The following is a 13,939-nucleotide window of genomic DNA, read 5'->3' on the forward strand; positions in this document are numbered from 1 at the left end:
CAAAAGGGGCACACTACTGAACATATACTTAATTTCTTATCATATCACCTTTTGCCAATGAATACTACTTTGACCATACATTCTGATAATAATATGTTCTTGAAAAATAAAATAATCATCTCAAATTAACTGTTTAAATGTTTAAATTAATAGTTTATTCAAAAAACATGTTTTTTAGGTTTTAGGAAAATCATTCCAATCATTATGTTTCTGATTTAGAAATATGCTTATACTATAGGGATGCCTGGGTGGGGCAGTCAGTTAAGCATGTGACTTTTAATTTTGGCTCAGGTCATGATCCCATGGTTCGTGAGACTGAGCCTCACATTGGGCTCCCCGCTGACAGCATGGAGCCTGCTGGGGATTATCTCTCTCCCTCTCTCTCTGTTCCTCCGTGATCTCTCTTTTTCTTAAAATAAATAAATAAACTTAAAAAAAGAATCATGTTTATAGTACATAAAAAAACGAAACAACTGTGAAATCTGATTCACCTGTGAAACAAAATAATAAGTATGAGAAGAAAAGGATACTTTGATTACACAGTGACCAGGAAAAGGCATGGTTCATAAAGGTGTTCCCTAAGGTGTTATATATAAAAACAAAATAAATAATTGGAAACATACTAAACATAAACATTGTTATAACTAAATTATGGTATCTTCATTTAATAAGTTATTATACAGCCGTTAATAGCAATGTTACATAGTATATAGAAACATAAACATTTAATGGTACTAGTTTAAGTATAAAACAAGGTGTTCAAAATGAAAGCTGGGGGAGCCTACATAGCTCTGTCAGTTGACCATCCAACTTTGGCTCAGGTCAGGATCTCACGGTTCATGGGACTGGACCCCACATGGGGCTCTGTGCTGTTGGTGTGGGGCCTGCTTGGGATTATTTCTCTCTCCTCTCTCTCTAACACTCCCCCCAGCTCGTGCTTTCTCTCTGTCAAAATAAATAAATAGACTTAAAAAAAATAAAGTGTCACATGATTTACCAAGTTTAGTTACAAAAATGTCAAAAATATATATCTAAGGATCAAGAGGAAATTTTTAATAGCTCTTCCATTTATATTACAATTTTTAAATATTTTCTCTTCATTTTTAAGTTGCTTTTATAAATTTTATTTAACAAATACATAGTTCTTTTATAGTAAAAGGTTACAATTTACTTCTTAATTTTTTTTTACGTTTATTTATTTTTGAGAGACAGAGCACAAGTGGAGGAGAGGCAGAGAGAGAGGGGGACAAAGAATCTGAAGCAGGCTCCAGGCTCTGAGCCGTCAGCACAGAGCCTGACATGGGGCTCGAACTCACAAACTGTGATATCATGACCTGAGCTGAAGTTGGATGCTCAACCGACTGAGCCACCCAGGCGCCTTGGTTACAATTTACTTTTTAATCATAGTATTCCAACACAATACTTCTCATAACAGTAATATTATGTGATACCAAAGGAACAATACTGACCACACTTTTAAGTAATTTTCATGAATTAATTAATTTAATTCCATTTTTTAAATGGAATACAGATGTGTAAAATACTAATAACTTGCCTCATGTCACAAAATTAGTGAAAAAGCCAGGATTCAAATACAGAGAATATATTACCAAACAGTATCCAAAAGTGGCTGAACAAATTTACTCTCCCATATGCATTGTATGAACAATCTAGTTGTTTCTTATCCTTTGCAAAGCTTAGGATTTTTAATTGTCTTAATAATTCTGATGGATGTGTAGTATTCTCTACTGAGATTTAAATATGTGCTTTCCTAATGAGTAAAGATAGTATGCATATATTTATATGTTTCTAGGTGATTTGTGTGTATATATTTTATTCAAAGCCTATTTAGGTCTTTGCCCTCTTAAATTGCATTGTTTGTTACCTATTATTTATATACATAAATTATTTTTATATTCTGGACACAAGTCATTTCTTATTCTGTAATCCTATGAAGGAAACAACTCGCCCACAGATCCAAAATTCATGTTAGAAACTTAAGTTTCTAGTTTCTATCCTTTCTGGTTATCACTATCCCATGCTTATTTCTGCCTTCTTTCTCCTAAATTGATTTTCCATATCTCACCTCATTTTTAAAACTTTTTGCTGGGCTCTCTGAACCTTTCAAATAAACAAATTATCTTTTTTTCTTTCCAAGTCACTGCCATTTTCCCTGCTATATTTCTGTAAAGAGGTTGCTCATTCTCTCAACCAGTGCTTTGTTGTATAGTTTTTATAGAAATCTCTTGGTTTTCCATTCAAATCATCATTCCTTCAGACCCAGAGTAGACTATCTCTTATCATTTGAAACTCATGGAATCTAATACCTCTCCCCACCATTCGTATTCATTACTCTTATACAGCGAGACCATTTCACCAAGACCCTTTAATTACACTGGGACATTTTCAGGACAACATACAATAAGCTATCCCAAGAGTTACTTGACCTCTTGATATCTAGTGAACCTCTCTTCTGCACCAGGTGAGCCTCTCAGATCCATGGTTACAAACTGGATTTTACCATCCTCTGGAACTAATCCACTCTGAAATCAAATTAAACCCTCTAATTCCACTTTCTGCTAAAATTTTCTCTCCTGATGCTCTCAATTTCTTACTTTGTTGGTGTTTTATGATTGTTCATATCATAATCCCGTACTCTATTGTATCTCCTCTGCTCCCAGTTTATATTTATTTGTGATCACATTGCTACCACAATTTTCCTTCTAAAACCTGATCTTGTGGTCTCCAATATATACTAGATAAACCCAACTCCTTGATGAGACAGGCCAGACTTTTCACTATCTCAGACTTTGTCTTGTCCGTCTTTCCAAGTCTCACCTTTACACATAACCCTTAATAAACATTTCTTAGCTTCAAGAGCTCACTCTGTACTCTTGTTGCTGAGACTACTCAGATGGAGTTCACTTTGAATTTGATAGCTAAATCCCTACTTATTCTTCATAATTCAGGCATCATTTCTTCAAGAAAGTTTTCATTTACTCTTTGAATTACCCTCCTGATGAATTAAGAGTCTGTCCTCTAGAGCCCCTATTAGTCAATATTTATCACACCATAATATGTAATCTGCTTTTCTGCCTTGACCAGTAGAGTCTAATTTGTAGGAAATAAGATAAATATTCTTATCTGAATTTTTAGCTCTGTAACCTAAAAAGGCAATGGAAAGAAGGAAGTAGAGAGAAAAAGATGGATGATAAGACATAAAAGAATCAAGCACTATAGCTATTGTATATGAAAACAATGCACATAGATTATCAGTAATGATTTTAAAATAAAGACATAGTCAAAATAGTATAGAAAGGGCAGATACTTATTTCTAATATAAACTCATGTTTAAAGTAATCAATCCCATATCATTCTTATATTTTAATTTATCAGCTTTACTAGAATATATATAGATATATAGATACAGAAAATGACTAATCAACCCCTTATTTAGAAAATAAAAGTCTTACAAAAAGAAAATAAAAATCTTGCTTTTAAGTAATAATATATAATAATCATTTTATGCATACAGAAAACTAAATTTAATCATGGAGCTAAATATAATAAAAATGATTTTTATGATGATCTGCTTCATTTCACTGTTCAAACATAAAGTTTAAAATGCGATTTCCTCATGAGACATCTTAAGTCTTCTTTTGTTGAGAGTGAATCAATTTAATAACAGCCTCCCTCAAACTGAAGAATCATTAGGAAAACAGGTATACTCCTAGAGACCCAATTTGCCTGATCATAAAAGAATAATATAAAACTTGGAATGAATGTATGGATTATACCACAGTTTTAGAGAAGTTGGTCAAATTTATAGCTCCCTCGGGGCACCCGAGTGGCTCAGTCGGTTAAGCATCTGACTCTTGATTTCGGCTCAGGTCCTGATCTTAGATTTTGTGAGTTCAAGCCCAAGTTGGTCTCAGCGCTGACAGTGCAGAGTTTCTCTGGAATTCTTTTTCTCTCCCTCTGTCTCTTCCCCTCCCCCACTTGTGCTCTCTCACTCTCTCTCTCTTAAAATAAATTTTATAGGGGCGCCTGGGTGGCGCAGTCGGTTAAGCGTCCGACTTCAGCCAGGTCACGATCTCGCGGTCCGTGAGTTCGAGCCCCGCGTCAGGCTCTGGGCTGATGGCTCAGAGCCTGGAGCCTGTTTCCGATTCTGTGTCTCCCTCTCTCTCTGCCCCTCCCCCGTTCATGCTCTGTCTCTCTCTGTCCCAAAAATAAATAAACGTTGAAAAAAAATTTAAAAAAATAAATAAATTTTATAAAAAAAATTAAGAACATTTATAGCTGACTCTATAAAATTACTCTAAGAATCAAAGGGACTCGCCTATTTCATGGATTTCCGTGATCTAACAAACTTATGTACTATCAAAAATAATTAAAAAAATAAAAGTACTAACTGAGGCCATTATAATTTGATAAGCTAGCAATAAAGTTATGGATTAGCACATAGAAGTAAGTAACATAAAAATGTGTATCATTGTTAAATGTGGCCATGCATTTAACTCTAGTGCATCCTAAGGAGAGAAAATAAATCATGACAGTAATAAGACTCACAGTGTCCAAAAGATAAGAAAACCATGATAAAGAGAACTGAGAAGGATTTCTGTTAGGTAATGAAGGCATCTCTAAAAATATAGCTTTTTTTGTGACAATAAGGAGTTCTGTATGATTTTTAAAATGTCTTTCAATATAGGCTGAAGCCATAATGGTGAGTTCACATTTAATTATAGCAAATCAGTAACGGACTAAAACAAATGGACCAAGTCTGTCTTTGGTTGGAGGTTAAATTTAGAACATAAAAGATAGATTTCAAGCTTATCAAGCCATGTTCTACATGCAATTATTACAATTCTATTTTGCATTGTCACTATGAGGTTGGACAACAGAAATTTCTGAGCGCAATCTATAGCAAGAATCAAGAATGAATTTTTAAAGGATTTTATTCAAAGGAGAAATACTCATTTTAACAATCAATTGTGAAGAATTAATGGCTTTTTATGGAAATTAAGTTGCTTATCAAGAGTCTCCACTGAATAGAATCACTTGGAGGTAGGATGAAGGAAGGCCTTCAAGAAATCTGCTTTTGTAAACAGTTCTGAATTTTCTTCAATATGGCAATAAATGGCCCACTAATGTCATCATTTTTGCTGGAAAATTTTTAGAAGAAAGCATTATCAGTATGCAAACACAGCCATAGAATATCTTGACAAAATCTCGAAATTATATAAATTTTAAGCTATGTGTTTTTTATAATACTTTCAAAATATGCCTGATACCAATTTCAATCTCAGAAAACAGTGATTATATCTGATGTATAGAGTTACTGGTTACATTTCAATTTTAATTTCAGAGTAGTTGGTTTTAATCCATTTTTATGGCAATAGGCACTATCAAGACCAATTATGTGTGGAGGCCATTTGTAGTATATGCTAATAGAAACGTGCCACCAGTGAAAAAAAGATGCTTACCTTGCTAATCTGCAAAAGAGGTGAACACATATCAATTGAATCATTAACTTAAAGTTAGTAACAAGTGTTGAGGAGTAATTAGTGGGCTGAGAAATTTGGTGTAGGATTTTTTAAGAGATAAAAAAAAAAAAACCTAAAAAGACATTATAAAATATCAAAAAACTGCTGCTATAGACCTTGAACTTATATTATTAAGATGTTTCAACCAGGAATTAGGGCTCCATATTGTTTATACCACTCATTCAATAACCAATTCCTAACCATACAGTCAAGGAAAAGGAAAAAAAAAATACCTCAACAAAAATAGGTATCTTAAGTCCCTCATTTTATATTTCCTGGAATGTGATAGAGAAGATATTCACAGCCATTTTGCAATAAGTGATTCTGAACCTCACCTGTTCTTCTTTGAGGACATTAGCATGAGAAAATGGGTCTCATAATTTTTTAAGAAGGAAATTGTTATTGAAAAAAAAAACAAAAACAAGATTATATTATTTTTGAAAAACTAATGATTTTGGGGGCACCTGCGTGGCTCAGTTGGTTAAGCACCCAACTCTTGATTTTGGCTCAGGTCATGATCTTGTGGTTGTGGGATCAAGCCCCACATCAGGCTCCACACTGAGCATGGAACCTGCTTACGGTTCTCTCTCTTTCTCCCCCTCTTTCTCTCTGCTCCCCCCCACCACTTGTGCTCTCTTTCTCAAAATAAGTAAATAAACATTAAAAAAGACTAATGATTTTCTTTAAGTAAAAGTTTATAATTTTACATCAGGTGATGTGGTGTGGAATTAACCTGGGATATAAAATGAGAGCTTAAAAACTGAAAAGTCTCAAAGCCCATCAGTCAGAAAAAATTAAGCAATTTTATGGGCAGAACAACTGCATTAATTTGTTTAAAGTATCAGTATTTAGATAGTTAATGGGTTTAATAGGATCTATTCCATGACAAGAATGTAACCTTTAATTTCCACTTAGCAAGTTGGGGGAAATTTTAAAGCAAAGTGATTCAGGCTGGTTTATTAAGATACACAAAACTTCGAAGGCTTTAAAGAGCAGGTGTACTTAAGAGAACTACAGTAGTTCAAATCATCCTTGATTTCTAGTGAGTAATTGGCATATGAAGGGCTGAATGAGTTGATCTAGTTAAAGCCTTGCTCACCATGCTAGATAGTTTGGAATTAAAATATTATACTGCATTTTCACAAGTGGATTCTGGAAGCAGAATGAACAATGTATGGAATGGAAGCAATTCAGTAAGGATGTCATTAGGACAATCCTGGAGAACAATTTGTGATAGTGGCATGTGAGGCCGTTATGGCTGGGCTGAAGAAAAGGAAAAGGATTAAGAATATTAGAATAGGCTGCCCAATGACCAATCTGATATTCAAGATGAAGCAATGATAATTCTAAGGTTTCTGTCTTAGGAAAGTTGGGATATGAATGTTCTAGTCACCAAGATAAGATAAATAGGAGAAGGCCTATTTCGGGATTTGGAAAAGGGGTAAGAATGATGAGTTCAGTGCACAAGCTCTGGAGTGACACTCTTGGGTTCCAGTTCTGGTTTGCTACTTCGTTGCCATGTGACATAGGAAATTTACTTAAACTCTGTTTCCCAATTTCCTCACATACAAAATGGAGAAAGTTATACTATTGACCTCACGGTGTCACTATGAGGATTAAACAAACTCATACATATCATTACCAGTAACCACAACCCCTTCATAATCTCCATTTGTGACCCCACTCGCTCCCACAACCTCACACCAGTAACCTTGACTTCAACAATCTTTGATTCAATTATGATCCATAAGATATTCTTCCTAACACCCATTACTGTGCCTCACTCTTCATGTTCTTACTTCCCTTACCTCCCAGCTTAACTTCCATGACCAATCCTTATAAGCATTCCATTGCATATAGTCTCAATTCCTTGGTTACTCTCTATTTGGATCGTATTTAGCAAAACAGTCTTGTTAAGGCTAGGTTATACCTATTCTACTCCTGGAGCTAGATTGAAACTAAAGAAATATGACTGAATGTGACCAGAGAAGTATACTCATCCAAGTTTACTGGTCTTACTCTAAATCTATGATGATTAACAAGTGGCTGCTCATTGTTCCCTGCCAATCAAATGGCATTTCCTTGATCCATTAAGCTCCCACATTTCTAGGTGCCTGTTGTGTAACTTCTTCCCAATCCACAAACTTCTCATACAGTTTATACCTTCCTTGCTCTCAGCAACGACCCAGCTTCCTATTTCTCTGAGAAGAGAGAAGTGTCACATATGTTTTCGTTCACTGCTTCCCCCTCACCAGTGTGATTGTTCTTTTTAAAATATAAATCATATTTCTGGTCAAAAATCCTCTAATTCCTTCCAACCTCACTTGAAATAAAAACTAAAGATCTTAAAATGGCCTAAATTGCCCCACAGGACATGAAAATTTTTGTGATACTTGTGAGCTTGTCCTCTACTATTCTTCTTTCTCACTTAGGCCCAGCCACTAATCTTGATGCTCTTCAGGTATGACCATTTTCTCCTGCCTCTAAGCCTTTCCTCATTCTTCCTTGGTGACTCCTCTGTGAAATTCCATCCCCAGTTAGTCACCTGGGTGACTCCCTCACATTCTTCAACTCTTCATTCAACTATCCCCTTACTGAACTCTTTCCTGACCACCCCTTTCGTAACTGCAGCACCAACATTTCTTCTTTTTTCCTGCTTCAGTTTTGTCTTTTACATTTAACATACAACCAGGTAGGAAATAATTTTCTCATTTCATTGTTTACTGCTGGAATGAAAACCTCACAAAAGCAAAGATTTAATTTAGCTTTTACTGTTTTACCCCCCTGCCTATAATACTATGTGGCATCAACTAGACAGTCAATAAATACTTATTGAATTAATGAATTAACCTGTTTAGCATAGTAGCTGGTATGGTATATATGTTCAATATATATGAATTATCATTATTACATTAAATAATAATAATATATTGGGCATGTAAAACAACATGGGACTTTCAAGTTGCAGCCTCATAGATTTGAGATGCAAACCTATGGATGGAGGATGAACTGTATATAAATTAACATGGTAATGAAGTCAACTAAATAAACAAGATCCCACTGGGAAGAATGTTAAGAGTGAAAAGCTGTGACATATGACAGTTGAGCACGGGATGCACCAACACGGAGCAGGAGGAAGTTATGAAAGCCAGGAAAGATAAAAAAGGAAGTCTCCAGGGAAACCAGGAGAAGAAAGACCAGGAGAATGTGGTATAATGGAAGTCAGTGAAAGGTAGGCATTCATGAAGGATGAAGAGGTCAATAGTGCCCACGTGTTTCAGAGTAGAGAGTACCAAGGAAATGAGAAAATGGTAAATGTTGAGATACAACTGATGATTAAAACTGTAGGAAGATTTCATGACTGAAATTAAATCTTCAGAATCAAGAGTATCTAAAAAAAAACAACGAAATAATGAGAGGGTTTGTAAGATTGCTAAAAGACAAGAATATTTGTGTAACACATGTTCTTTACCTTTGATTCTCTCAAAGAAAGAAAAGATAGAGGGTAAAAAGAATACATCTCATGCTTAACTTTATGTGACCAGAGGCTGATATAAGTGGACCAAAGAAGTAGTCCACAGTTTCAATAAATTGAATGGGTTTTACATAGGTAGCTAGAAGGTAGGATGACATAATGAATTTCTTCTCAGAATTAAAATCTGAGATCTGCAACAAAACCAGTAAAATTACTATACTTTTTAAAAAGGATGAAAACATGTAAAAATTCTACAAGTCCTTTCTCTTTAAGATAACACTCTAAAAGAATAAAATGACACCCCAATTCATCTAAAAATGTAAAGTATATTTATATGGCATTCATTATTTTTAATTAATCTTATTTGCTACAGGATGTCTAATAAATCACACACAAAGAAAGGAAATTGAGAATCGGTTATTGCTATCCTCAGCAAGGTGGAGGTATTTTCTTTTGCTCTATATTGTAGTTTGAGAAAATTAGGAGTTTTAAATAATTTTTTTTAAATAAAGACATTTAAAATACAACCAGTATTTTACAGATAATTACAAAATGAATCATAAGTGGGTGCAAATTGAGTAATTTGATTAATTTCTAGATTGACCTTTAGAAAAGTATTTGTCTAACATTTTTTAGTTGTTGTATTTTTATTATATCAAGCTGAAGTTCCAGCCACTTAATTTCCATAGTTTTTAAAAAATACAGATTGCATTATATACAAAAAAATAGTATGTTTTGTAAAATAAGTGTTAAACTTTAGACACAATTTGGATTTTGAAATGTAAAATGAATATTATCTTTAAATATCTGCTTCTCCATCAAGGTTTGCTTTTTTTCTGGGTTACCTCACTTAACACATTTTCCACTTGCACATTTATTTAATTAAGTATTTTGCAGATAGTTAAATTTATTGTTCACTAATAAAAAATAAAATACACCTAATGGCAGTGCATAACTTTCTTCAGCGTATGTGTCCTCATTCTAGGTAGCCTCTGACCTAGATAAGAGAACTCAACGTTTCAGATATATAATGTGCATCCCCAGCAAAATTGCCCATAAGAATAACTTCATTATTCTGGGAAGCTAGATCTATAAAACATGTAAAATGTAGAAGTGTTCTGCCTATACAATTTCTGGTAAGTACAGCATGACTAAGTGATAAAGCCTTAGTCAGCTTCAGTTAGAGCATACCTTACTAAAACGTTTATTGTGCCATGAAGAGAAAAGGAAATATAGTGGGCAAAGGTGTCTACTCCGCAGTAATGAGGTCTTTTAGATCTATAGAGCTCTGCCTTGATCAATGGAAAATTAGCTCTGGAAGCATTTAGTGGTATAGTGTACCAGTCAGTCATAGAGACCCCAAGTTATAGCAGGATGATGAGAAGGAAAAACTCACCAGTACTACTGGACAGATTGTTGTGGGTGGTAAAATATGGTCCTTCAGAGGTCCGCAGTCACATTCAGGTTTGAGATGAGAAGCACATTTATTATGCAGCTAGGAAAGCAGAAAGAGGACACTATCAACTCTGGCATGACAAGAGCAAACGTACAGCAGGTATTTCAACTGAGATACAGCAAATACACTAACAATACATCAAAGGAATTACAAGAACAATTAAGATGACCATAAAGCGATTCATATTACATTTGCTTTTATACATCTACCTTAAATAAACCATTTAGCAACTTCTGTGACCCAGCCTATATATTTTCTAATTCTCAGAAATATTTATATTCAAAATATACTTTAGGCTTTACACCAATAAAAACCTGATTTCTTTGACAAACACAAATTGTTGTCTACTACGGTCCTTCCTGTGCTTATCTGTTAGCATAATCTTGAAACCACTGTGTGCTGTGGATGCTTTTTTTTTTTTTTGACCCTCCTGTTTTCTCAAAGTCATTCCAAAGTGCACAGCTCAGTATGGGGCATAATTGATCCCATCATTAGTTTTAACTTTGTAATTCAATATGTAAATGTAACCAGAGATTCATCTCAGTAGGAGCAGGATATAAATATAAGAAGATGATTATGATGATAAAAATTTATCTTTATATTGTATCTATCAGCTCTACATTAAGTTAGCGTATAATTACATAATGTGTTATTTACTTTTCAACATGTATGAAACGAAACTGATATTTTTATCCATCTTGGTCACAGGTTTAAATTAAGGTTATAACCTAGTGCATTAAATAGTGATTTTTAAAATTGAGGTGGTAGTTATCATTGGAATCATACAAATTTGCTAAAGGCATCTAGGGATTTCTCCCTCTTTCGCACCATACAAAGTTAATATAAAATTATTAAAATATAAAATTTAACATAAAATATTAATACTTTAAACAATAATACATGTTAATAAAGCAACATGCCTAGTTCAAAATAAAAGCAGAGCTGCATCACTTTTTCAGTTTGGGACCAAAAGTCACTCCATTTAAGTCATGGCTACATTAATTTCAAAAACAAACTTACCTTTGTAAGCAGTTAATTAGCAATCAAACATAAACAACTAAAGAGTATTGATTTACAGTCGGTGACAGAAATCTACTGAAGGTGTATTTCTGTTGCCCTTGAATCTAAAATATCTGTCATACTACCTCCTTGCCTGACTTAAGACTACTTGGACTGTAATTACTGCACATCAGGCCACATTATATGAAATGAAAGACCCTTTATACATTCATCCATCATTAGCAGCTCTGCTTCTCAGTGACATGTAAACCCCTTCCCAAAAGTGGCTTAATCTTCTTAACAAGCATTGCGGATCTTTGTCAAAAAGTAAGAGATGTTGAAGATAAAGAAGGTCAAGCTACATGTAAAATAGAACTAAATAAATGGGTATTCTAATTTGGCAAATGAAAATGCATAGTTACTTCAAATTAGAACTAGTGACTGGTGAAATATATTATTAAATTATTGGACTTGGTCAATTTCCTTGTAATAAATCATGGCCCTGGAATTTTGGATGTGGACTTAATGGACAATGGTTTCCTCAAAAGATGTGTTGAAGTCCTAATTCTTGATACCTGTGAATGTGAGCTGATTTGGAGAGATCTCTGTAGATGTATTCAAGGTCAGATGAAGTTTAATGGAGTAAGAGTAGCCTTAATCCAATAACTGGTGACTTCATAAGGAGAGAAAAATCTGGACATAGAGGGACAGCGATGGAGGGAAGAGGCCATGTGGCAAGAGAGGTAGAAATTTGGTGATGCAGTTATAAGCCGAGGAACACCAAGGATGGAAGGCAATCACCAGAAGCTAGGAAGAGGCAAGAAAGCATTCTCCCAAACAGCCTTCACAGGGAGTATTATTCTGATGACATCTTGATTTCAAATTTCTAGCCTCTATGAGAGAATAAATTTCTGTTGTTTTACGCTACTCATTTTGTGGCATTTTGTTATGGCAGTCTTAGGAAACTAATATATCCATCACTATGAAAACTGAACCCAAACCAAACACAAACGATGAGTCTTAACACTCATGTGTTAGTAGGGTGTCACAGCAAAAAGCTCTTGTGTTTTGATCCTGCACAACCTCTTTAAAACTGAGAATGCAGACTCTCAGAAGCCTCTATTTTGTAGAGATAAGATCTATAATAAAAATCCTTGTGTGTACAGAATGAGAAAGCACTGAATTTTTACTCTTGACTGAAGTTTGTAAAGCCTCACACGTGACTCTGAAGGACAGAGGGGCAGGGCACTCCTAATCTCTTGCCAGCACTGACCACAGATGTGCTATCTGAAGGCCTCAGCCTCCTCCATACCTGCATTCCATGTGCTTCCAACAATTTGCAACTGATCTGGTAAAGGACAAGTGAGCTTTCTGTATAATTATTTGAGGGTTACCAGATGTAAGAAGAGATGGCAAACATAAACTTAACGACACGTTTTTTCTTTCTTTTTCCTTTTCTTTCTTTCTTTCTTTCTTTCTTTCTTTCTTTCTTTCTTTCTTCTTTCTCTCTCTCTCTCTCTCTCTCTCTCTCTCTCTCTTTCTTTCTTTCTTACCTGTTTTTCATCCAAAAAGAAAGAACTAAGGACTCCAGTAGAATCACAGTGATGAGCTCAACAGAATGTATGTACAGGGAATAACTCTTCATATCTGGGGTTGGAGATTTCAGAGTAGAAGTGCTAAATAAAGCTAGTAAGGGTTTTTTTTTTTCAGTTTGCCTGTCACATGGCTCATATCATTGAGGTTTATCGAGTCAGCTGTGAGGTAGAATCCTGCAGGAACATAGGCCAATAACAGAGACTATGAGAAAGCTGGTAACTATATGATCGTCAGTGAAACAGGGACACAGAGTGCAAGAAAATTCTCCTACCCCAAAAGTCTATATTAACTAATAATGTGCAATGATGCCTTACACCTTTTTTAAAGACTGGAATCCTACAGCTGCTAAATATATTTGGGTGGCCATAGACACCATGACATTGTATGAAGCCAAAAGTGTCAAAACTGAGGACACCATGTTGGAACTGCTGATCATTCTCATCATTCTAAAAGCTGTAAGTCAAATTTGTACAACAGATCTAGTTTATTCACTGTATTGCTCAGAGATACACTTGAGGACAAGGGATAAAATGTGAAAGCCAAATATAATAATAATAATAATACATAGTTCTCAGCACTATTTATCAAGATTAAAAGTGAACATTTTTTTGCTGTGAACCTTAAACTACTCTAAAAATAAAAAGTCTATTAAAAAACAGTAAATGTCCAGAAAATAGGATATGAAAGAATTTAAAATTTCCTTCCTTCCCTTCACACAAAATCTTAGGTTACTGGTAATGTTCTATTTCTTGATCAGATTCTTGTTACATGGAGCGTTCATTTGTGCAAAATTCATTGAGCTCTACCCTTAGGACATTTAAACTCTCCTGCATGTATGTTATTTTTCAATACAATCTTAAAAATGAAAAA

At 34.6% G+C, this 13,939-nt stretch overlaps 1 protein-coding gene across 7 annotated transcripts in view; it reads right to left on the bottom strand.

The window, feature by feature from the left end:
* DGKB (diacylglycerol kinase beta) overlaps nucleotides 1-13,939 on the bottom strand; it is a 715,318-nt gene that overhangs the window by 484,775 nt on the left and 216,604 nt on the right. For all 7 annotated transcript variants that reach the window (XM_043589012.1, XM_043589009.1, XM_043589010.1 and 4 more), the window contains one exon: nucleotides 10,415-10,513. In XM_043589012.1, coding sequence (XP_043444947.1) covers nucleotides 10,415-10,513 — 99 coding nt within the window. The remainder of the gene's footprint in view (nucleotides 1-10,414; nucleotides 10,514-13,939) is intronic.

The sequence above is a fragment of the Prionailurus bengalensis genome, chromosome A2 (assembly GCF_016509475.1).
Source record: "Prionailurus bengalensis isolate Pbe53 chromosome A2, Fcat_Pben_1.1_paternal_pri, whole genome shotgun sequence".
NCBI classification, from domain to species: Eukaryota; Metazoa; Chordata; class Mammalia; order Carnivora; family Felidae; genus Prionailurus; species Prionailurus bengalensis.